This window comes from Caretta caretta, chromosome 2, assembly GCF_965140235.1.
Source record: "Caretta caretta isolate rCarCar2 chromosome 2, rCarCar1.hap1, whole genome shotgun sequence".
Classification (NCBI taxonomy): domain Eukaryota; kingdom Metazoa; phylum Chordata; order Testudines; family Cheloniidae; genus Caretta; species Caretta caretta.
In genome coordinates, this window is record NC_134207.1 from 65,613,273 (window position 1) to 65,637,258 (window position 23,986).

Sequence of the window (23,986 nt, forward strand, 5' to 3'; positions counted from 1 at the left end):
TGTTCTACATTAAAGACAATATTTCTTCCAAACCCTCTAATACTGCAAAATGTGTGACTGCTGAAAATGTTATTGAAGCTCTACCAAATGTGCCACTGAGTGAAACCCTGGTGTAAATTTACAGTGCTATATATATTTTTAATAAGTAATATTTATTTAGGGGAATTTAAATAATGAAAGCCTTCTGGGGATTAGGGCCCATCCCCACTACCATTTTGTGACAGATCTTCACCTGAGCTTCATTTCACCTGTTTTTTCCCCAGCCTATGTCAGTTCTTATTTCTTCGTGCATCTGTCTCAACATGTTTTTGCAATTTTGCTTTCCATTTTTGATTCCTGATTTTTCCTCCCTGCTGCTCCGACGTTCTCATCCTTTTCTCTTCATGTGTCCCTGTCTTCACCTTGTTATGATGTTCTCGCCTCTTTTCTGTCTTACAGCACCCCTTCTCCTCCTTGTATCTATCGCTTTCTCCAACCTGTCTTCCTCTTTTTCTAGATCCCTACCCATTCTAACACAAACACTTGATTTTGCTCTCCTTTCTGTCTTCCCCTTTCCTTGGGATACAGTTGGCAAGATGAATGTATTTCCAGGAACAATTCTGCCAACTAGCAAATGATGGATAATTCTCTGGGCATTCTGGTAAACTTTAATTTAAAGTCTCCTTATAAAACTGAGAGGAGAAAAAAATGCAAATAAAACATTCAAAATTCACTAGAATGCACACAGCCTGCACAAGGCTTCTTCAACTCACCAGCTGATTTGAAAAAAAAATCTGAAAATATTCACCCCTCTCAACCCCATTTCTCTACCCCTGCTCCCACACAGCCTCTCCCCTTATCCCCACATAGCTTCCATCTCTTGATTTCCACCCATTGCTTCACCTATCCTATGGCTTGACCCATATTTCCCCAGGATTTTATTTTGTCCAGCAAGCGCAGAAGCCTCTCCCACCTGCTGAGTCACCATCTCTCCTCCACCCCCCACCAGCTGCCTCTCTCCACCCATGCATCTGATTCCCAGATCCATCACATGCTGTGCTGAGCAGCTAACAGAAGCAGCCGGCAGGCAGCATCAAGGGGGCTGCTGAGCAGCTGCTTTCCATGCAGGGCTGGGACAACTGCTCATATGATTTATTAGACTTATTGTATCAGACCTTATGACTGCATTCCAACAATTGTCTCCAAATATTTATGGGTAGTGCTGCTTGGGATTGATTTCTGATATAATGAGGGATTGAAAAATGGAATACACACTACTGTGGTGTGTCTGCCACCTATACATACAGCAAAAAGCTCGTGCCTGATTGGGCATATCAATCGAGATATAGTGATGGCAAACTTGAAAAAGACTAGAGATCTGATTTGATCAAGAACAAAGAGTACAGATGCTTAGTCAAACCTGCTAAGTTAGGCTTGAAAAAGCTCTCAAGAGTTCCAGTACTTCCAGCTTCTGAGTGGGAAACACTGTCACAGCAATGCTATTTTAAGTGGAAGCAGGAAGTTCAGAGACTCAGTAAAACCAAAGTTGTGTGTACAAGTGTGACTCATTCAAGCCTCAAGAAATTTGGTTTTAGGCTAAGATTCACATCTGCTCTTATTTTATCTAAACCACTTTGCCCACCTCTCATTATCAGGTGTATTATTTAGTGCTGGAAAGTTTCATATGAAAAAATATTGTGGAACTTTTCCTTGAAGAACTTTCAACTTTATCGTAAATTAGAACACTTCTAATCTGCATCCCAAGCCTAAATTTACTTTAATCAAGATGTAGATCTATATTAACACTCTGCAAGTTTGCAAATGCTTAAGTGTTGGTTTAGTGATATTGTGAAAATTTAGACACAAACTTTCAGCTTTTTCTCAAAAGATTCACCACAATAATAAAATAATTGTTGCATTCAGAATAAGTTTGATGTTGCTTCACATTTAAACATACTACAGTGTAAACCTGTAAAAACCATCACAAGACCATAGACAAAGAATGAAGTTCTGATAGCTTGCTACTCAGTAAAACTAAGTAAAATAGGAAAGACACAACCACCAGTACACATAATAGTCAAGGCAGAACAATGGTTTCAGAGCAGTAAACCTGTATCCCAGGGTCTGAATAGGTATATAATTCAAAAACATTCTCTTTCAGCTGGATGTAACTTACCTGAAGGACAGGCACTTTTTGTGGTGTATTCTGTGGTGACTGGTGAAGCTGTCCCCAAGGCTGGTGGTGGGGATGTGGTGGCGGTGAAGACTGATGATGTATCCCTGGATGAGGTGGCATGGGAGGACAAGTTGGCATTTGCTGTTGAAAAGACGGCTGTTGGCTGGGATGCTGCTGGCCAGATATCAGTCGTTCTTGTATTGCTTGTGGATCTGAAAGGCCAACACCTGGACAACCATTTGGTCTCATGTGCCCACCCATCTCCCGTGGAGTTGAAGACATACCCATAAATGGACGACTCTGTTGCATGTTTCGGGGGCCCATATTCCTCTGTCCAATTCCCATGGCACCAGGGGGCTGGTGTGACGGTTGAGGATGGGGTATATTTGGATAACTACCAACTTCCATTGGTATTCCAGCACTACCAGGCCTAACCTGTGGAGGAGGGGTACCTGCTGGATTACTCATTGCTTTCATAGGTGACATGGGAGGTGGAGAGGCATAAGTTCCCTGAGGCTGTGAAGGGTGCATAGTTTGTGTGTTCATTTGGTTGAGTGAGCCACTAGGGTGAATGGGCTGCTGGTGCATTAGTCCTTGACTGCTGTTTGATGGAAATCCTACAGCATTTGTGTATCTTGGTACAGATTGATTCATTGGAGTGTTATTTGTAAGGCCTAAATTCTGATTTATCCCTGTATTGTTAACTAATCCCTGATTTAGGTTACTGTAAGGATATCGAGAATACTGACCTGAGTTGTTTATAGTAGGTGAGGGTACTGTCTGGCTCCGAGAACTAAAATTAAGTGTTTGTGGCCTAACAGCACCCTGCTGAGGAGGATTAGGGGAGAATCTGGGACTGTGGGCTACTGATTCTCCATGGAGCGCAGTGGGGGGATGGTGGTGAAATTGTTGGACTGAGTGTCGCAAAGAAGGTGCCATACTGGGATTCTGTTGGGGCACATGAGACAAGTGGCCAGGTCCTGAGGTGGCAATGAAAGGATTTCCCTGATTAAGGCCTTCTTGACCTTGAGAAAACTGGTTCATCCTCTGCTGTTGTGGCTGACCATGCTGTTGCATTGAAAAATCACCACGAGCCATGTAGTTTCCCATCTGCTGCATGTGCTGAGAATGGCCCTGCCCAGGGGGTCCTGACGGTGTCTGTGGTGGCTGCGTCGGTTGCTGCTGCTGCTGGTATGGTGCTCTTATTTGGTCGGGCACCTGAACAGCCCGTGGTCCCCACATGGAGCCACTGTCTACAAAGGGTTGCCCGTGCCTTTCATTCTGCATACTAGGATAGACTCCCATCTGACCACCAGTGCCACTACCATGAGGAACCTGAGGAACTGGAGGGTTGTGATACTGTGAGTGAGGAGATGCTATACCATTCCCAGGAGCATTACTCATCATTCTGTTAGGCTGATCCATCAGATGTATTTTTTGCTGTTCATATTGATTATAGTGATCAAAGTGGGTCAACTTTGCTTGGTTTTGATTGGTGGGAGGATGATGAAGAGAAGACTGTAAGGAGGGGAATCCTTGATCAATGGGCATTTGCTGCCCCATAGGATTTACTGTATTTTCAGGATATCCACATTCTCCAAGACTTTCCAGCCCTTCACTGAAAATATTCCCATCTTCTCCAAATAGACTCATCATTCCTGGATCTGCCATCTTTTTTCAGCACACAGCTCCTCAGAGCTACAAGTAGAAAGCTAGTCTGTGCTTCACCTCACTGAGGTGTTTGTCCTCAAAGCCTTTAATCCTCAACTAATCTCCTTCATGTCATTCCATATTTCCTTAATTCTTTCGGACCACGTAGTGTCAGCCAAAGTCTAGTTACCGATCCTAGAAAAAAAGAGGAAAAACAAAATTGGAAACAAATAATAAAATAGTCATACAATATCATAACACACCTGACTGTGTCAGATGACACTAGATTGTTTCAGACTCTGAAGTGTATTTTTTAAATCTATTTCACTTTAAGAAAAACTCATTAGCTTCTATCAGAAGCTTTATTATGATAGGGCGCCAGAGAGCAAGCAAAACACTAACCTTAACCTTAAATTAATCCATTCACTACACTTCCTAGTGTTCCATTCTTGGATAGAACAGAACAAAAGAACACAACATGCAGCAGCAGCAGCTGCCACAGCAGGCAGGCAGATGTATGAATATAGCCAAGCAGCCCATCTGCTGAACTAAAGCCCTGAAAATGCTCTAGTTACCAACAGCATGTCCTTAACCTTATTCCCCTGAGCAGTGTAATCAGATGAGCAGGCAGCAGCATCAAGGGCTATGATAAGCTAAAGTTAGTTAAATGGACAACAGGATTGTGCAAACACCAGTAGTGACCCTTTTAAAAACTAAAGGTTTTACAACCGTACATTTATATAAAAATTAAGGTTATTTTGCACACATGCACAACAATGATATAGGTCACATGGCTCATTTGCTAAATTAAAAATGGAACTATACTATATTGTTTCCCCCATAGCAAAACTATGCAGTTATTAGCTTCAAAACTGAAATGAAAATGAAAAGTTTTCTTTCTGCAAGAGGGCAGATTTCTAAATGCCGTGTTCAAACTAATACCCATGGCTCCAAACCCACTGCAGATCAAATCCATGCCAGAATTTGTCTGTGGATAGAGGAAGTTCAATCACTGGGGTTCACTATTCACCTTCAGGCAAACTCATTACTAATGACATAATACCCATTTGTGACTACATACTAAAATGCTTCAGAGGAAGACACAATCTGCTTTGTATAAAGGTGGTATTCCTCCTGAAAACAAAACTCCAACTACAAAGAACTGGTCAGAGCTGTAGTATTTTATTCATTTAAATACTTATGTCAGGTAATTATTACTGTTTGCAGTATTGTTATAGCTGTGCTGGTCCCTGGATATGAGAAACACAAGGTGCGTATCGTAATATCTTTTATTGAACCAACTTCCCTTAGTGAAAGAGAAACTTTTGAACACAGAATTCTTCCTCAGGCCCAGACCTAACGAAGAAATCTGTAGTTCAAAAACTTGTCTCTCTCAGTTAAGTATTACAGCACATGATGTTCCGTTAAAAACTTTACATTTATAGTGACAGGTTACTTTCCAAACAGAACGGTTCCAAGAAAGTTCTAGCTTTTTCCACACAAGACTAAACTAAGTTTAGGATGGAGTGAATGACATTGTCTTAAAAGTCATTTGCAAGTGGGATTATGTTCTTTTGTGTTTATTAAAAAGAGGACCTAAACTAAATCTAATTTAAAACTATTTTTTTATATTAGAAAATCAGATTCTGTGATCTATGGCTGGAGGACATCTCAACATGGTAAGTAAGGGCTTGTCCACATGGCAATTGGAACTAAAATAATTAACTCCATTGTAACTCACATTGTAAACTATTATTTCAGTACAATTCTGTTTGAGAACACTTATTTCTGAGTTATTCCTTAAAACTTATTAATTTTTATTAATTAATTTTATTAATACCTATGTAATGTACTAGCCAACATCTTGGAGAAAGGCCATCTTTTTGAAGTTTCAACCATCATTCCTTCAATTAGAGATGTGAGCTAACATGATACATTCTGTATCCTCCAGCAAAACCAAGAGAGATATTTCAAAGGGGAAAATATCAATAGATTTTTGGCTGTGCGTTTATTTAACCACTTTTTAGAGAGCTCTATACAAAAAGAAATACAAGCTCCCCTTCCTGTTTTTAAAAAATATCCATTGATCACCACCTTTAAATGATGATTGATCCAATAAGATCTAGATCATTTAGGTAAATTTCTTGATTCTCAAATATCCTTAGAAGTACACACTCATTAAAAAAATCAGTTACAAAGGACGTAATTTTAGAGGTGCTTAAATATTTAAGTATTAACACTAAACTTCAAGTCAGAAAAATCAAACATATCAATGGTAAGGGCTGTTTCACTCGTGCAATCTTATGGCACAAAGCTGCCATAATCTAGGCTAAACTGTTACTGTGAACTTTCTTTGCATAGAGCAGTGGTTCTTAACCCATGGCCCACTTGCAGCCCAATCAGCACACAGCTGCAGCCCATGTGACATCCTCAGGGCCATACAGGTAGTATATTTATTGTGCGGGTGTGGCCCACAACGGTAAATAAGTTGAGAACCACTGGCATAGAGGAATCCCTCCAGTGTCTTAGGGAGAAAAAAAAACAAGGGTTTGGGACAGAAATAAAAAAAGTCCCTTGCTGCCAATTACATAGGCTTTGGGATTCAGTAACTGAAATCTACAAGTAACAATTCTCACTCTGCTAAGTGTAATGGCCTTTCCAATCCAGTTTCTCCAGAAATTAGGTTCAAATGCATGAAAGATTAAACTGTTATATCTGAATGCTTAGCTTATTTTCCATGAGCTGACAGGCTTCCAAGAAAACTGCAGTGGGAGCCACCAGTAGCAGAGTCAATTTCAGATGGTGGTGGTCAGTGCCTGCTAGTATTTCCATGGAAACTGGTGAAACTAAGGTAATAAGTTTTGTTTAACAATTCACTTTATTTCTGCCCATCTGACCCCAATTTCTGCAGAAAGTAGATTGGAAAGGCTGCACTTTAGAGCTGGTTGTCTGTAGTTCAGGGGTGGGCAAACTACGGCCCGAGCTTTGGATCCAGCCCTCAGGATTGCCACCCCTGGGGCCACGCGGGCCTCATGCCGCTCCCAGAAGTGGCCGGCACCACGTCCCTGCGCCCCTGGGGGAGGAGGGGAAGAGGGCTCTGTGCATTGCCCTTGCCTGCAAGTACCCATTGGCCGGGAAGCTTCGGGGGAGGTACCCACAGGCAAGGGCAGCGCGTGGAGCCCTCTGCCCCTCCTCCCCTAGAGGCCGCAGGGACATGGTGCTGGCCACTTCCCGGAGCGGAGCGGGGCCAGGACAGGCAGGCAGGAAGCCTGCTCTGGCCCCAGTGTGCGCCGCTGCCACCCCGGAGCCACTCCAGCTAAGCAGCACCGGGACAGAGCCCGAACCCCACCTGCACCCTAACCTCCTTCCCTAAGCCCCCTGCTGCACCACGCACCCCTGCTCTGAGCCCCCTGCCGCACCCCTCCTGTACCCCCAACTCCCTGCCCTAAGCCTCCTGCCTGCACCACAACCCCTTGCTGCACCCCACATCCCTGCTGCAGCCCAAACCCCTGCTCTGAGCCCCCTCCTGCACGGATCCCCTTCCGGCAGTGTGCATCCCCTCCTGCACCGCAACCCCCTTCCCTGAGCCCCCCTGTACACCTCACACCCTTCCTCTGCCCCAACCCCTTGCCCTGAGCCCCTTCTTGCACACCGCACCCCCTTCCACACTCCGCACTCCCTTCCGCACCCCAACCCCCTGCTCCAGCCCTACAAGCTATTTCACCACCCAGATGTGGCCTTCGGGCCAAAAAGTTTGCCCACCCCTGCTGTAGTTGAACTAAGTTACAGTCACTTAGACTACAGGCTCTCTGATGGAAGCTAGAGGCCAGGACCACTGTGTATTTTCAGGTATGTAGTACTTCTAAGCCATAAACTTAAGATGCAGTGTACAGAAACTTGTTTCTTTGGCTACATTACTGACATCTTTGATTACTAGAAGTGAAAATACAATTTAATTGTTACTATTTATGCTTTTTGCTTATGTTCTGCATTTCTCATCTTGCACAATGAAAAGAGTTTCTCTCTTTCAGGTTGTTAGTGCTCCAGTGCTTGGGATTCAAAGAATGAATAAAAAATATTTGTTTAGAGACAAATGTTTGCATTAGTTTCAATTTCAGGAACATTTCTTCTAGTCTTATTTAAGGGGGTTTTATATTTAAATTTGGTATCAAATATAAGTTGATTGTGGCCATTTAAATGGGAAGCAATAATTTAGTTGTCCTTACACTCTTTAAAAAAAAAAAAAGGATAACTGTTAGAAAACCACAATCAAGAAATGCGATTATCCCAGATATCTGTACTTCTGTCAGGAAGATAGATCTTCTATGAAATATTCATATCTCAGGAGTTTAAGCAGCAATATACAAAGTGTGTAGTTACCAAAAAAGCTATTACAATATATAATTAAGATGATCAGCCAGAGAAAAATCAAATCAAAACGCATACATTAACTCTGCAATTGTCATTTCCAGATTTCCTAAGTAGGGTGTCTTACCAAAAAAAAAAAAAAAAAAAACAACAACAAAAATTGCATGTAATCTTAGTTGTGTTTAGGTCTTAATTTCAAATAAAACAGTTTCAAATATGAAACAGATTCTGAAGGTCCCATATTTGGTAGAGCAAAGAGCTTAAGTGAGCAAGTTCATCAGCTCAGCTCAGTAGAGCAAACAACTTGCTCTACTAAATGTTATGCCTTTAACAGTGCCTAATGATCAGTACAAAATGTACTCAAACAGTAGTTTGTTGGTGAAGATTAACATTTAAGCATTCGACTTGGCTATTAAAAAAAGTTATGTAGTAGGTTTAAGGACTATGGAAGTGGTGTGAAAAGTTCTCGGCATTATAAAAAGTTCAGTGTTTGTGTGTACTGCATCCTCATCACTGCCATAATTTCCAAAATGTCTTAAAATTGAGAGTTCTGTTTCCATAGAGCAGACAGACAAACAGGCTAGCCCATCTTTCTCCTGAGAAGGTATAAATAAGTTTGGGCATGAGAGAGATTTATGGATGCTCCGAGCACCTTTAAAGGGATGCTCCGAGCACCTCTGAAGATCAGGCTAACAGGGTTGTTTGCATTTAAGAAATAAAACAATTATGTTAATGCAATGTTAAGACTGCATAGCTAAAGTAATGCAAATTAAAAATCCAAAAACAATGTTAAGGTAGCATCCAAAGCAAAATAAGATCAATCTATGCATTTTTTTAAAACTTTCACATATAAATAAGGCCTGATCTTTTATTTATTTTTGTGCTGGGGGAGAGAAAAGGTTTTTCGCCCCCCACTCATTACAGAAATATCAGCTATATATACTCATCTTCCCTGTTTTTCTGGAATACCATGGAAATGGAGGTGAGAGCTTTTGAAGCCCTCAGTTAAAGACACAGATTTGCTGACAGTATGTGGACACTGAAGTTCAACCCGAGTCAGGAGACTCTGCTTGCAGAGCTGTAAAATTATGGTGTAGCCGTTAAGGCTCAGACTGAACATTCACAAACATCTTAACTGTTTGTCTGGCATTTGAATTAAATCATTGCAAACAAAAATCTTTATGCAGTCCTACTACAAAATTCTCTCCTCTCAGACTTTAACTGTTATTTGTGACATCAGAATCTTGTTCTCCAGAGCTGCATTTCTAATTGAAAAGAGCCATCATTATTACACCATTCAGCCAGTCTTTATACATCTTAGAGAATAAAAAGAATTTTTTTTTGGTGGCAGATTATCCTTTAAATCGGTTGAACTGTATATCCTAAATGTTGCAGGGTATACATTTTAGAACTCTGTAGTACGCTATATGCATTAACACAAGCATAAAAAAATATATCCGATGACAATGAGAATTTAAGCTTCCAAGAGCAACAAAGTCAACAATACATGATTGGGTTTTAACTGTGCAGCCAGTACACAGTATTAATGAACTGTTTGAAAAATAATTTATTCGGTCTATGAATGAGATTGATTTGGAAGTGTCACTCTCCCAAGGCAATGACATAATGAGAAGGCTAGCCCAAGCCACCACAAAGGTGTCCCTAGATTTTGTCTCGGAGCTCCATCTTTTACCCTCTGGCAAGTAGGGGTTCAAAAATTTTAAAAACTGTCATATTTGAATTGGTGTCAAACAGCTTTCTCCATCTTCTCTCAATCCCAAATGGGTATTTAAAATCTTTGCCCCTCCCGTCTATCCCCCTCATGATAGAGAAGAAAAGAACTCCACTGTAATATAAAATGGGGTTATTTATTTAGGTCACTGGACACAGACAGATTATTCTTCCTGGCGTGTTAACTCCTAGCCTAGACACAGATTGTGCTACCTAGTATTCCCATAAAAGAGATCCCTGAATTTTAGTCCAGGTAGGGATAGATGGGAGTGGTGACTACACTGCACTGAACAGATTCCAAATAGCTCAGCACCCTCATTGAGAGAGAATGGTCGACCAAGGAACTTACAACAGATGTTGAACAATGAACCTGTCTACACCAACAGGATATAATGTCTTCTGCAGTTTCCACAGTATGCATCCGATGAAGTGAGCTGTAGCTCACAAAAGCTTATGCTCAAATAAATTGGTTAATCTCTAAGGTGCCACAAGTACTCCTTTTCTTTTTGCAAATACAGACTAACACGGCTATTACTCTGAAACCAACAGGATAGTAGTTTTTAACAATAGTTGGGGGAGTTGTGGGGCTGGAGAGGCAGGGACAAACTTAAACACTCTACGTCAAACAAACTAAAATTTTCTAGCACAGGCAGTCTCTGTTACAAAATGTCCAAGCATCAACTTGTTTCTGCTTGAGCCAGTCAGAAAGAAGATGCTTTTTAACATCAAAGAGGGTGGAATTTTTTTAGGATCTTATAAAATTCAGATATCCACTGCGCATGCTCAGAAGTGATATTCTCATATAAAGCAAATGTGCTAATCTTGATGAGGACTATGTTCTGTTTTAAACATCAGCCATTTGTACCACAAAAAAGTATTTAAAAACATAATTTCAGAAAGTAGTAAGTTCTCTTCTCTCTCCTACAATCTCAAAATCCTTTCTGCTGTTTTTGAGACTTTCCAAAAGAGACTAAGCATAAGAAAATTCTGCCCAAAAAGCAGATGTTTCACAGGTTTAGAAGCATGGGAAAATGGAAGTAGTGTTAACAGAAATTTTGTTGTCTTCACTAAGCCACAGGTGACCAATGTCTTCTATAATTCCACTTAACCTGGCATTACTGTTACAATCCTTCTGGTCCTCAGGGATTTCTCTACAAACCCCATGAATGGTGCAAGTGTTGCCAATTTAGTCATTTTCCAATCCCCCCCCTATAAATTCTAACACCCCCTCTAATTTCAATTCCTGGGGAAAAACACTGTCTGTAAGAGCCTATGCATGCAGGCTTGTTAACATTGCCTAGAGGTATCACTGTTGGTTATTTCCTCCACCTTCAAAATAGTTTATTGCTTAGCAACCCCATATGCCTCAATAGGCTCCACTCAGTATTTTAAGGCCTAACTGACTTAGAAGCTGAAGTCCCCTTTTCAAAAGTGACTTAGACACTTGGAGTCTGAGTCTCATCGACTTGCACTGAAACTTAAGGTTCACCTCCACTTTGTGTAACTGAGTAGGTCTACAATGCAAAGAAAAACCCATAGCTGATCTGTGCCAGCTGACTCAGGCTACAGGACTGTTTCATTGCTCCGGAGATGTTCAGACTCTAGGACCCACCCACCCACCGCACACGGTCCTAGAGCCTGGGCTCCAGCCTACACAGCAATGAAACAGCCCCACAGCTGGAGTCCTGCAAACCCGAGTCAGCAGGCATGGGCCAGCTGCGGGTTTTTCTTTACTTGTAGAGGTGCACTGGCATGCCACACAATAAACTCACTACGTGGCCAGTGCTACAGTGCAGTGAAAATCCTGGAGTGAGGCTTAGGCTAAGTCTACGCTACCACTTTTGTTGGCAAAATTTGTGTCAGTCAGGGGTGTGAAAAAACACATATCCCTGATCGCCAAATGTGCCAGTGTGGACAGCACTATGTTGGCAGGAGATGCTCTCCTGCCAACAGCTACCACTGCTCACTGGGAGTGCGTTAATTATGCCGACAGGAGAGAGCTCTCCTGTAGGCATGCAGCAGCTATATGGGAGACCTCATAGTGGCACAGTTGTAGCTGTGCCGCTTTAAGGTCCATAGTGTAGACATACCCTGAGGCTAGATCTACACTGCCCACACGACAGCACGACTGGAGCAGCACTGTGACATGGGCAGCGGAGTCACGCTTTATCGCTGCGGGAGAGCTCCCCCGGCGATTAAAAAACACCCTGAGCAAGTGGTGGTACCTTTCTCGCCGGAAGCTTTTCAGCGCTAAAACTTGTGTCGTTCCGGAGGGAGTTTCTTCACACCCCTGAACGACTAACCTTTTAGCGCTGAAAGTGGCAGTATAGACACAGCTTAAGTGTCTACAGTTTAAGTACTCCGAGCAAAAATTAATTTTGTATACATCTCAGTGCAATTAGTTAGTTCTTCACTAAAAGAGCCATTCTTTTATTTTTAAATAGGATCTCTTAGTGGCAAATCAGTCAATTGTCTTAAAATACTGAAATCTCATGTTAATCTTCACTGAGAAAGAATCCTATCTCCCTTCCCTCAGACACCTTGCAAAAGTAAAAATATCTATACGAAATGGTTCATTGCAAAATACTAAGGCTAGGCTATATACAGCTCTCTATTTCTCAGATTTCTTGCATAAAAAATAACTTGTTAGTTTTCATGTAATATTAGGCAGCAGATTGTTCTTTATTTCCTTATTACATCATCAAGTACCTTGGCACAGAACTTGCTTTTACAGAGGCAATTGAGGGCACAAGAGTTTTCAGAATATCTGGCAGCTTGTTGCTGTCAAGCAGCTGATGCGAGAATGACCAGCTAGTAGTTCAGTCAGTGCCACATAGAATATAGAATATAGAATATAGAATATCAGGGTTGGAAGGGACCTCAGGAGGTCATCTAGTCCAACCCCCTGCTCAAAGCAGGACCAATCCCCAATTTTTGCCCCAGATCCCAAATGGCCCCCTCAAGGATTGAACTCACAACCCTGGGTTTAGCAGGCCAATGCTCAAACCACTCCCATATTTGGAAACAATATCTTACGTCATTCAAATTCATGGAAGCTTTGATACAAAGCTATAACAGTAGCAACATATGCAGAATACTGCTATGATGCAAATACACTGAGGGCTTCCCAGTACAGAATGTCCAAGCGATGGTCCTAACATGGGACTCTGCCAGTTTTAAATGGACAGTTATGACACAAAATAGGAAATCAGGCATGGTCTTTTCCTCCCAATCTAGAAAGAAACCAGAACCACTAGAATTTCTAGCCATCTATTGCCACTACAAATTTGGGATGTTAAGTGGTGCAGCATTGAAAACGTAACACTATTTCTAAGTTTAAGTATATTTAACTATATTTAAACACAACATACTTACATATTTTAGGGTAAAAACACTACAGTTTCAGTGTGATTTAGTCTGATCTTAAATTGCCTTGTTTGGTCATATGACCACACCTTACCCCCTACAGAAGTTCAAAACAAAAAGTGAAGGAGAAGGTTTGTCTAAAAATACTTCAAGGTAAGGGGAAAACAAGCAAGATAATTTTCAAATATTTCAGGAATTATTTTCAAAGTATCTGCTAGGAATATTTTGAAAATTTTTTTGAAGGGAAGTAATGAAATTTTTGCATATAATTGTGTAATACATACTTTTGAGCCTTATATAAATTAAAGGCCAAGTATATCAAGAAAATAAAATCACTAAATCAAGAAAACTTTGACAGCACAATTCTTATTAATAATCCCTAGTATAAACTGTACATTTCACTAATTTCAGTACACAAAAAAGATGGCGTAAGATTGGGAGGGAGCAGGGAGAGAGTCAGAAGGGAAGTGTTATATTGTTGCCATCAGCTATCAAAAGATCTCCTAGTAATTACATTCTCCTATAAAGCTGACACTAAACCAATGGAGGATTCAAGAGGTGGGGCCAATGGCGACATGCTGAGGCACTGAAAAAACACCAAGCACAACTGATTACTCTCGTTAAGGACCATGCTTTTTGTATACTTACTGCAGTTGTCACTGATTAACTAACTGATCTGGCAATTTCCTACATTCTTTTGCATTTAAAAAGGATCTGAGAGGCTGAAAGTCATCCCCTTTCATATTCTAGGAGAAGTTTAAGACTGCACCCTGTCCTGATCATGTTATGGAGGGGCCTCTGTTCAAACAGGCTCCTCTTATGCACACTACCAACATTCTTTTTTCCAAGCTCGGAAGGGCTGCAGCTGAATCTCTCTGCAAGAGCACAGCATATGTGATTGGGAGGGAAACGTATCCATCATGAATAAACTTGAGCACAAAGACAGGCTGAGTGTCACAGGATACAAAAGGGTAGAGGTCACAACAGTAAGCTGGAGGGATTGCGCAGGGCTGTGGCTGTTAATGCATGGCTGCTTCATTCATTTTTTGGCATGCAAAACAAACGTTAGGCAAGAGCGTTTCAAGTTTATCCTATGAAGGAAACACATCCTAAACATGAACTAAAAAATAATTGACAAAATGCTGAAGCCTATAAAATATCAGAGATAGAGAGGACACATAATAGAACATTTAAGCTATAAAAGAACAGCAAAAACTAAACCAAATTGTTGAAAACAGCTTTCAGGAATTTTACAATTCTCAATTTTCCATGTTTTTAAACATTTGATTACTACTAGAGTATCATTATTTCTTTTAGTATCCTGGACAGGAAGCTTATCAGTTTCTTAAAGATTTAAACACTCCTGAAATGCCTATTGCTGGCTATAGCATTCTGACCATTTTAAGGAAGCCAGAACTTGTTATTTACCTTATCTGCTATATAAGGCTAATACAATCTTGTTTCATTTAGAGTTTATGAAGCCGGAGAAATCAGTTGATGAAATTACAGTCTAATACCACCACACATGGTATATTTTCCCCCATATATTCTGTTACTTCAATTTATGACTTCTGTAGTTGAAAATTATTTTCCTGTACATGTGTTCTTCATAAATACTGGCAGATTACAGTCAGCATTTGTACAGGAACCACATATCTACACTCATTTTTGAGAAGATAAAGACACCTCATACATTACAACTGAAAAGCCAGCTTGAATTTTCATGGGACTCATCAGAACACACATTTTATTTGTGTGAAATAAAATGGTAGCTCTTCACTTGTGCTGCTTACATGTAGGGAGATTACTTATATTGCTTCTGGCATTTAGGTTTTTATTTACTTTTCAGAGTTGGGCAAAAGTTCTTGGCACCAATAAACTTAACATTTGTCTTGCAACTTAAGTATGTCATATCGATATTTACAAAGCATATTAAGAAATGTAATAAGTAATTTATCTTATAATAAAATGTGAACTATTTAACAGATTACAAAACAATTGTGTATGATAATCATGTAATGAACCACAGTAATTATTTCAAAATGCATCAAAGGTAAATGTGATCTGCCACTTTGCAGCTCTGCTGTACCTTCCTGGCACTAGGTCTTATTAAAATAAATGGCCTCACAGGTTTTAATCTATTATCTTGGAGGGAAAACCATGTAAAGAATTGTTAAGTCTTTGCCCAGACATCCTGTCCATTTTTAAATAGTAAGTTTAAGTGTTAGTCACCATCTAAACACTAAGCCTATTGTAAAGAAAAGATTTGCTTTAAAAAAAACATTTAATGCAAGCAATGCATTCTCGGCTACAAATCAGTTGATGCCATGGGCAGACATCGGTGGCTACTCACTCCACTTACTGAGATCGTGATCAGTCAGAGTCAAAAAATCCTAAATTAATGTGGGTTCCTAGGCTGATACAAAGAAACATAAGAATACAATTCTGCAGAAAGAAAAATAATCTGTAATATTCTTTATGCCAGGCTAGGACTGAAAACTAATAAGCAATCCAAACTGAGTTATGATAAAACTAAGAAATTACAGCATGCTGGTCTCTTTTGGTCAAATCTGGCATCATTCTACCTTATAATAAGGGGTAAATGAAATGACTCCTTTCCAAGTCCACTGCTTTACCCATTTCTTAGCCTGAATTCTGCTTTCAAGGTCCAGGAAGCAGCCAAGAGTCACAACACAAACCTGAGCAACTAAAAATTTATTTCTTAACTTAGGGTTCACAAACACAAGAGGAAATTAAACTATTGCAAAGTTAGAGGCAGGAAGATCCTATTTAGCTCCTCAATACCACAAGAAGTTTCAGGCTTTCAAAGACTTTGTCCTGTGTAAACAAAATTAAGGTTTGTCTAGAATGTAGTAACCATGTATGGTACAGGGTGGGAATAAAAATAAAAGGGGGAGTCTATTAAGTGTGGTTTTACTCTAAGTTTAACTCCAAAACTGTTATTGTGTCCTCCTTATTGCAACAAGGATTTTTTCATCATTCCAGTAGAGGAGGATCCTCCTGTGATGTACAGCACAATTCCTCCTCTACCACCTCACTTGTCCCTGAACTTGGCTTATAGAGCCTGGGTGGAGAAAAGGGGATATGGCTGACTCTCTTCTGTGCTTCAGTAGGCACACTGACCCACTGAGGATAATGGTAGACAGTTTAAGTTACACAGCCTGAGGACTGCTATAAAGTTAGGATATAATTTAGTACTAGGGCTTGTCTACATGGCAAGATACCGTGTGGCAAGCTAGGGCGTGAATCTACTACAGCACATCAGGTTGTCACTGCCACAGTGCACTAAAAGTCCTAGAGTGAAATCAAGTGGCACCATTTCCCCCCACCCCCACCCCCAATACTCTTGAAATCCATGCCACAAATATTTCTAGGGCACTGACTGGCCATAATATCTAAATGATAATCATGGAATAGCAGCAGAAGGAAAGACAAGATGTAGGTCCAAGGAAGAGCGTACCTATTCATTCACCTAAGAATTCAGGCTCAAATCTAGCAGAGTAAGTGAGGCAGTGCTCTTCTGCAACCAAAGTGTTCTGCGAAGAGCTTTTTATGCCTTGGATATAGATGGTAGACAACTGAGTCACTCCTGCTTTAAATGTTTAAGCATACCACCAAGTAGGATGGTATCTAGTTTTTAGGTACTTTTCAGCTTAGCACAGCACCTGGTATGGATTTCTTCAAAAAAGCCTTACTGAATCTCATGTGGTTTATTTACAAAACTGCCAAGGAATCACAGCAGATATGAGAAGCCTCTTCCAGTTGATTTCATAGAGGTAATAAGTGGAGGTATACTACTATTGTCTCCAGACGCAGTCCTGAAAAAATATCATTTGCTTTGCACCATTGTATTATGTAGCGAAATCCCCGACTTGTCAGGCCTACCGTATTTAGCTACTACAACGATCTCATGGCTTTCCCCATCACACTTATTGCCAGTGTAATATTTATTTTGTGCATAAATATATTGGTGGGTGCCAGACATATGGTCACTTATTTCATGCTGCCTGTATCATTCTTTGCAACGAACATCTGTAACTTTAAAACAGGGGATCAAATCCATGTTACACCATAAAGCACACCGTTTATTATCATCCCAACCCATGGTAAACACAGATGGCCCACTACCTACTCTATCTAGTTAAATCTTTTACCCGTCACTGTCCTTGACTCTTTATATGCATCAAACAGATCTCCCAGATACATCATTCATCTGGACAGGCTGAGGGACTTATTGCAAGTCACTCTACTCATGTGCAAGATTTTACTGTACTAATGTTTTAGTATTATGGCTAGCCTAGAATTATCAGAAGATTTAATATGCTCTGCTTGACAGTGGACGTGAGCCATTAGGGAAAAGTATTTGTAAGACTCCAAATGATGCCAATCCAAAACATAGTGGCATATAATGGAAATACACCACTTTCACAGATAACTTGATGAAGTGAAGGCTAGACTGCCTCAAGGAAATATATATCCCCTGAAGCTAAACAGCCATCAGAAGCTCCTCCTCCCTGTTGGACAGCTTGCACTCTTGATCTGTCTGTCTGTCTCTCATCTTTCTTTTTTGAGAAAAGGATAGAGTAGATCATAAAGAAAGTTACAGTAAGCCAACTCCAGTAGAATCTGAAATCTTCAAAAAAAGTCTGACCTCACTGTGTTTTATTTTAGGTTTTGTTATGGTACTGAGACTTAACTGGTTGACCTGGTAATGGACAGACATAGATACAGTGTCCATATAAGAGAGTTAATGTGATTATTTGATTATGTTCAGTTGCCTTCTGTATTCTTGGCCATAAGGCAATAATATGTTTCAGACCCGAGAAGTGGAAGATACTTACCTAAATGGCTCCAGTTTTTTTTCTTGCCAAGAAACCACCACAGTAACACTGGGAAAATGCTCATCTGCCCCAAGGAGCTACCTTGTAGGGTTCTACAATATTCCATCCTCACTACTATTCACTGTGTAACCAGTGCCATCAGGAGGACTTCACTTTATAGCTGACGCTGTTTCCAGCTTACCCAGCTTGTATGGTGTGGTTCAGTGACAAACTTCACTGCTAGAAGAGATTAGGGCTACAAATGAGTTAAGGAGACCCATTCAGCAGAGACATAACACAGTGATAACGGCAGTTTTCATTGGGATTTGTTACTCAGGTTCACAAACTGGGTTTATCTTGAACACTAATGTGCTTCTGGATGTCTGGGTGGCAGCTGTCTTTATGCACACAATCATTTCTACTTAGCAAGAAGGTTGTGAACTTTGTCTTTCAGAAGCACACTTCACCAGAGTAGAAAGTACATTGTAATAATTTTAGTAGAGGACATCTTGAAAATTGTGGCTACTGAGGAATAGTGCTGCCCATTTATTAAGTGTGGGTTTTTGCTCGTAGAACATTACACCTGCTATCCACACTAGCAAAGAGTTAAATTTTCCATGTGACGGTTAAGAGAACGTTTTGACATAAAAATCCCTGAACAGTTTTGATCTTGTCCACCTGAGTCACCCTCATTCCCCATGCAACACTGAATCTGAAGATACTTCATAGATTAAAAAGTCGTATCTTTAAGCTTGATGTTTTGTGTCTTTTCAGCACCAAAAGCTTTGGATACATATTTTTACACTCTGAAATTAAAGTTAATGACACTGAATAGGAAGAGTTTTATGAATTCTAATCCTTCCTAACTTTCTCTGTTTCACCCCACAATATCATTTTTTTCAGAAGGGGAATCTTATGAAACTGGAATCTCTACATTTGGTGAACAGAACATTTTTCTGAAAGATTCTCTTGAATAATTGAAGTATCTGATAAAAAAATCTCTTTTCACTATCAGAATTGGCCTAGTTGAAAAATGTGTGAGGGAAAATTCACATAAGTACAGAGCTCTTATCCTTCTAGATTGCCAACTCTAGTAGGAGAGATTATCAGATATTAAAGTAAGGTGCAGGTAGGCATACAAATCTGTGGGTCCGTGTAAAAGTCTATTCTACATGGCAGGGGTTCTCAAACTTTCTCACAGCATGAACAATCTTTAATAGAGCATCTGTGGACCACAAGGGTTGCATACTTGTAAGAATAGTAGTAGTATAGTTTAAGATTTCTTAATGAAATTTAGTAGCTGAAAAGCAGGAAAGCCAGACTCTACAACTGCTACCTCTTCGGTCTTGACATTTGCAATTCTGCCTCAATATCAAGCCCATTCAAAATGCTCCAATCATTTTTCTAGCTCACCATTTTGACCATTTCACCCTGTCACTCCACTAGTTTCCATCTTCTCTAGCACAAACACAAGCTTCTTGGTCTTCACCTTTAAACCCCTCTATGACCTAATCCAACAATGACTAGTTATTCTACCCACCCATTGAAACATCAACCACCACTTTCACTCCAATGTTCCCAGCCTTTATTACCCAACTATCAGCTTTTCCCCTCAGATACTTTTGTGCGTTCTCTTATGCTGTCCTTCATAAAGGTGAAAGGAAAGCTCCCTCCACAATTCTGCAAGGCCACTTTATGTCCTTCAAATCCCTTTTTAAAGATCACCTCTGCTACAATAGCTCACCATCTGCTTAGCCATATTTTTGTAGGTAAGTATTGCCTACTGTGGGACGTTGTCTCACTGCTGCACCAATCATTGTTTCATCCACATGTCACATCTTGCAATAACCAGAATTGTCAGCTCTATAGTAATATGCCAGTGAGGAGAGACCGGGTTCAAGATAAACCCTTTATTATGAACAGAAATGCTTATGCTCAAATAAATTTGTTAGTCTCTAAGGTGCCCCAAGTACTCCTGTTCTTTTTGCGGATACAGACTAACGTGGCTGCTGCTCTGAAACCTGAAGAAATGATATAGAGACTAAGTAACAACATTTTCTACTATTCTGTGTAGCTGCAGCCTGTGACTGCCCTGGGCTTCTTTGTTTCCACCCCAGGAGAAAGCATGTCCCAGAAAACCAAAGATTGCATCTACAGTGTACAGGAAGTAGGACATCTCTATACTTCCTGGAGGATTTAATCTATAGTGCATCTTACACTTTTTGAACTCCTTTGTAAAATTTCCTGACTGATCTAACACACTATCAAACTATTACAAATACAACAAGCAACAACTCCTCAGGTTGCTTAGACACAACCTTAACATACCTCAATCAGTCTCCTAGAACATATCAGCAATCTTCTCGATCTGCTATACTCCAAACCATCTTTAGGCAAATCCTTAACTGTAACAACTTCTCTCTCTCACGGTCATTACTGGGGTCAGTTTGTGAATTATTTTCAACTTACATGTCTGCTCTCACTTCACTTGTATATGCCAAATTGTCGGGCATCTTGAGCAGATGCTTACAATTCCTTTGTGAGATTTTGCTTTCATCTGTGGTCACCAAGTGTGAGTAAGGTAATTCTGATTACTGTAGCTTTGACTGGCCAGTGCCCAATCTTGCCAAATTCTCATTGAGTCTTAAGTTTTTTGAACTATGGAATAGGTCTTGCTCTTATTGCAATACGACGTCTGATAGTAAGGAAATTATTGGGAAATTACAATCAGACTTTAGGCATCTTTTGTTTTTGTCCCATACCTGGATATTTATAAGTCTGTTGTAGAGCAGCTCAGCAGGTGATTTTTCCACATTGCAGCAGTATAGCTCTATAGTTGAGCTGTGCTAAATATGTATCTTCTCTTCCATCCATTGCTTTTTTGAGCAAGTTCTTCACTAAATATACTCTACATTCAGCTAATCCATTGACCTAAGGATATATAGTGGTCTCACAAAGAAAATGGTACATTTTAGCAAAGTCCCAGAACTCCCTCTTCTTCAACTGTGGTCCACTGTCAGTTATTACGACGACTGCGAGTTTGTCACAGAGATCACAGATTCTGTGATTTTCTGGGATTTCTGCTCAGGAGGCCACCGCTGGGCCAGCCGCACTGGCCACCACCCCCCTCAGCAGCAGCAGGAGTTTCGGTGCATGTGGGAGGGGGCTCAGGGCTGAGAGTTGGAGCATGGGAGTGGATGAGGGTTCTGGGCGGCGCTTATCTTGGGAGTCACCACTTCCGGGGAGCCATGTCCCTCCCTCTCAGCTCCTAGCTCCATGTACTGCCTCCGCCCACAGGCACCACGGTTCCTGGCCAATGACAGCTGCGGAGCCAGCGCTTTGGGCAGGGTCAGTGCACAGAGCTAGGAGTTGAGGGAGGAACATCTTGCCACTTCCGGGGAGCCTGCCAGCCCCGCCAACCATCCTCCCCCAGCATCCATGGCACTCCCCTGGGCCAGCCCCACCCCCCCTCCCCTGGTGCCCCCAGGCCGCCAATCCTCCAACCCCCAAGATTTAGTCAGGGGTATATAGTACATGTTACGAATAGGTCACAGGCTGTTAAATTTGTTTACTGCCCGTGACCTGTCCATAACTTTTACTAAAAATACCTAAAATGTAGCCTTAGTTATTACTGTGCTTGGAATTCCATGATGTGCAAATACAGATTTAATATGCCTAACAACTATTGCTGCTGTGCTGTCTTCAAGCAGGGCTATTTCTGGGAAATTGGTAAAATAGTCCATTTTAACTAGGTTTCAGAGTAACAGCCATGTTAGTCTGTATTCGCAAAAAGAAAAGGAGTACTTGTGGCACCTTAGAGACTAACCAATTTATTTGAGCATGAGCTTTCATGAGCTACAGCTCACGAAAGCTCATGCTCAAATAAACTGATTAGTCTCTAAGGTGCCACAAGTACTCCTTTTCATTTTAACTAGGTCCTCAAGTCTTCCCAAGTTGAACATGTCAATTCCATCTTTGTCCCATGGAAATGTGAGTTGTTTGTGTGGTATTACTGATTCTTTCTGCTGGGAATCACTGTACTTCTGACATGTTCCACACTTGCTCACCATTACTTTGATGTCACTGTTTATCTGTGGCCAGAATGCAACTTCCCCAGTATTTTTTTTTTTTTTGGTATGGTCATTCCTAGATGCCCTTCGTGTATTCATTCCAGTATTTTCCTTCTCATCATAGTGGGAACCACAATCTGTGTTTCCTTCAAGAGCACTCCTGAGATCACTGAAAGCTCTTCTGATAATTAGAATACACAGGCAGGAAGTGTTGCTCTTTCCTCTTTTAATTATCACTTGTACCTGCTTGCAGCATTTCATTTTTAGCTGTTTGTCTTCAATTTACCTCATATGCCTGGAGATACATGTGAACAAAAGTATGCTTATGGTTTATTTCAGATTTATCAGAATGTGTATTCCTAAGCGGTAGCCAGGAAGGAACTCAAGGGTAAACCCATACTTCCCTATTTTCTAAAGTAGTTGCAGTACCATTGGAGGGTGATTCTCTAAGTTCCATTTCTGATCAGTTTCTGCTGTGAAGCTATGGCCATAGAGAAAAACATGAAATTCCACACAACCGTAGTCTAGACCTAGTGTCTATTTTTCAGTTTGTGCATACATCACCTCTGTAGCTGCCGTAGCCCTCAATGCATCGGAGACTGGCAACCATTCAGTTCCAGGACACTGTGTAGTACTGTTCCCAGTCCTCTGTGGAGAGTTTGATATCTTTCAATGGGTCAAAAAACTATCACTGTAGCTGATGTCAGGATGTGCTTTAACATATTAAAAACTTTTTCATGCTCTGGCATCCATGCCTATTCAGTGACCTGTGGTAGTGATGTCTTAAGATGAGTTGTGCGAGAGTTCAGTATGAATTTGAGAATTCAATATGTCTAGCAGCCTGTCAACTCCCTTTAGGTCTCAGCATGTTCAGTATTCCTTGAATCTTTCATTCATTGAGGAAGATTCCTTTGAAGGTCAGTCTCCCTCTCAAATATGTTATTTCTGTCATTTGAAATTGACATTTGACTTTATTCAGTTTAAGAATATTAGCCCTCAGTTTCCAGAACTCTCCTCAGTTATTCCTGATGTTCAATGGCAATGCTGCCCAAAATTATGTCAGCACTGTACATTTTCACGCCTCTAGCATGTGACTCATTGTCAGGTGACTGCTTCTGGAGCCAAACATTCTGAAAAGTAGACTTGGGAAGCGATATCTGCCAAATGGTGTGTTCAAAGTGAAGATACTGTCCAATGCAACCCACAACTATCCAGCTGATGCATCTAATTTATTGAAGTATCTGGCTCCTGCCATACAAGACTTCTTGGGATGAAGTGGAAGTTTCTCTTCTCATATTTTTGCCCAACTCTATAAACAGCTGTAATCCCCCTCCTTTTTTCTTTCTAAAATTACTCAGGAATGAAACCAATCTGTTGGTTCTTCTATTCTCTGAATCAGGGGTGGCCAACCTGAGCCTGAGAAGGAGCCAGAATTTACCAATGTAAATTGCCAAAGAGCCACATTAATAAGTCAGCAGCCCCCACATCAGCTCTTCCTGCACACCCCAGCAGTCCCCCCGGTCAGCACCTCCCTCCCTACACCTCCCGATCAGCTGTTTTGTGGCCTGGAGGAGGGGGAGGAGCAAGGGCATGGCAGGCTTGGGTGAGGGTGGAGTGGGGGCAGGGCCTGTGACAGAGCCAGGAGTTGAGCAGTGAGCACCCCCCTCCGGCACACTGGAAATTTGGCACCTGTAGCTCCGGCCTCTGAGTCTGTGCCTATACAAGGAGCCGCATATAAACTTCTGAAGAGCTGCATATGGTTCCGGAGCCACAGGTTGGCCACCCCTGCTCTGAATGATACCACT

At 41.0% G+C, this 23,986-nt stretch overlaps 1 protein-coding gene across 3 annotated transcripts in view; it reads right to left on the reverse strand.

The window, feature by feature from the left end:
- Nucleotides 1-23,986, reverse strand: part of CHD7 (chromodomain helicase DNA binding protein 7) — a 185,143-nt gene that overhangs the window by 113,049 nt on the left and 48,108 nt on the right. For all 3 annotated transcript variants that reach the window (XM_075125194.1, XM_075125192.1, XM_075125193.1), the window contains exon 2: nt 2,156-4,000. In XM_075125194.1, coding sequence (XP_074981295.1) covers nt 2,156-3,826 — 1,671 coding nt within the window. In that variant the 5' untranslated portion in view covers nt 3,827-4,000. The remainder of the gene's footprint in view (nt 1-2,155; nt 4,001-23,986) is intronic.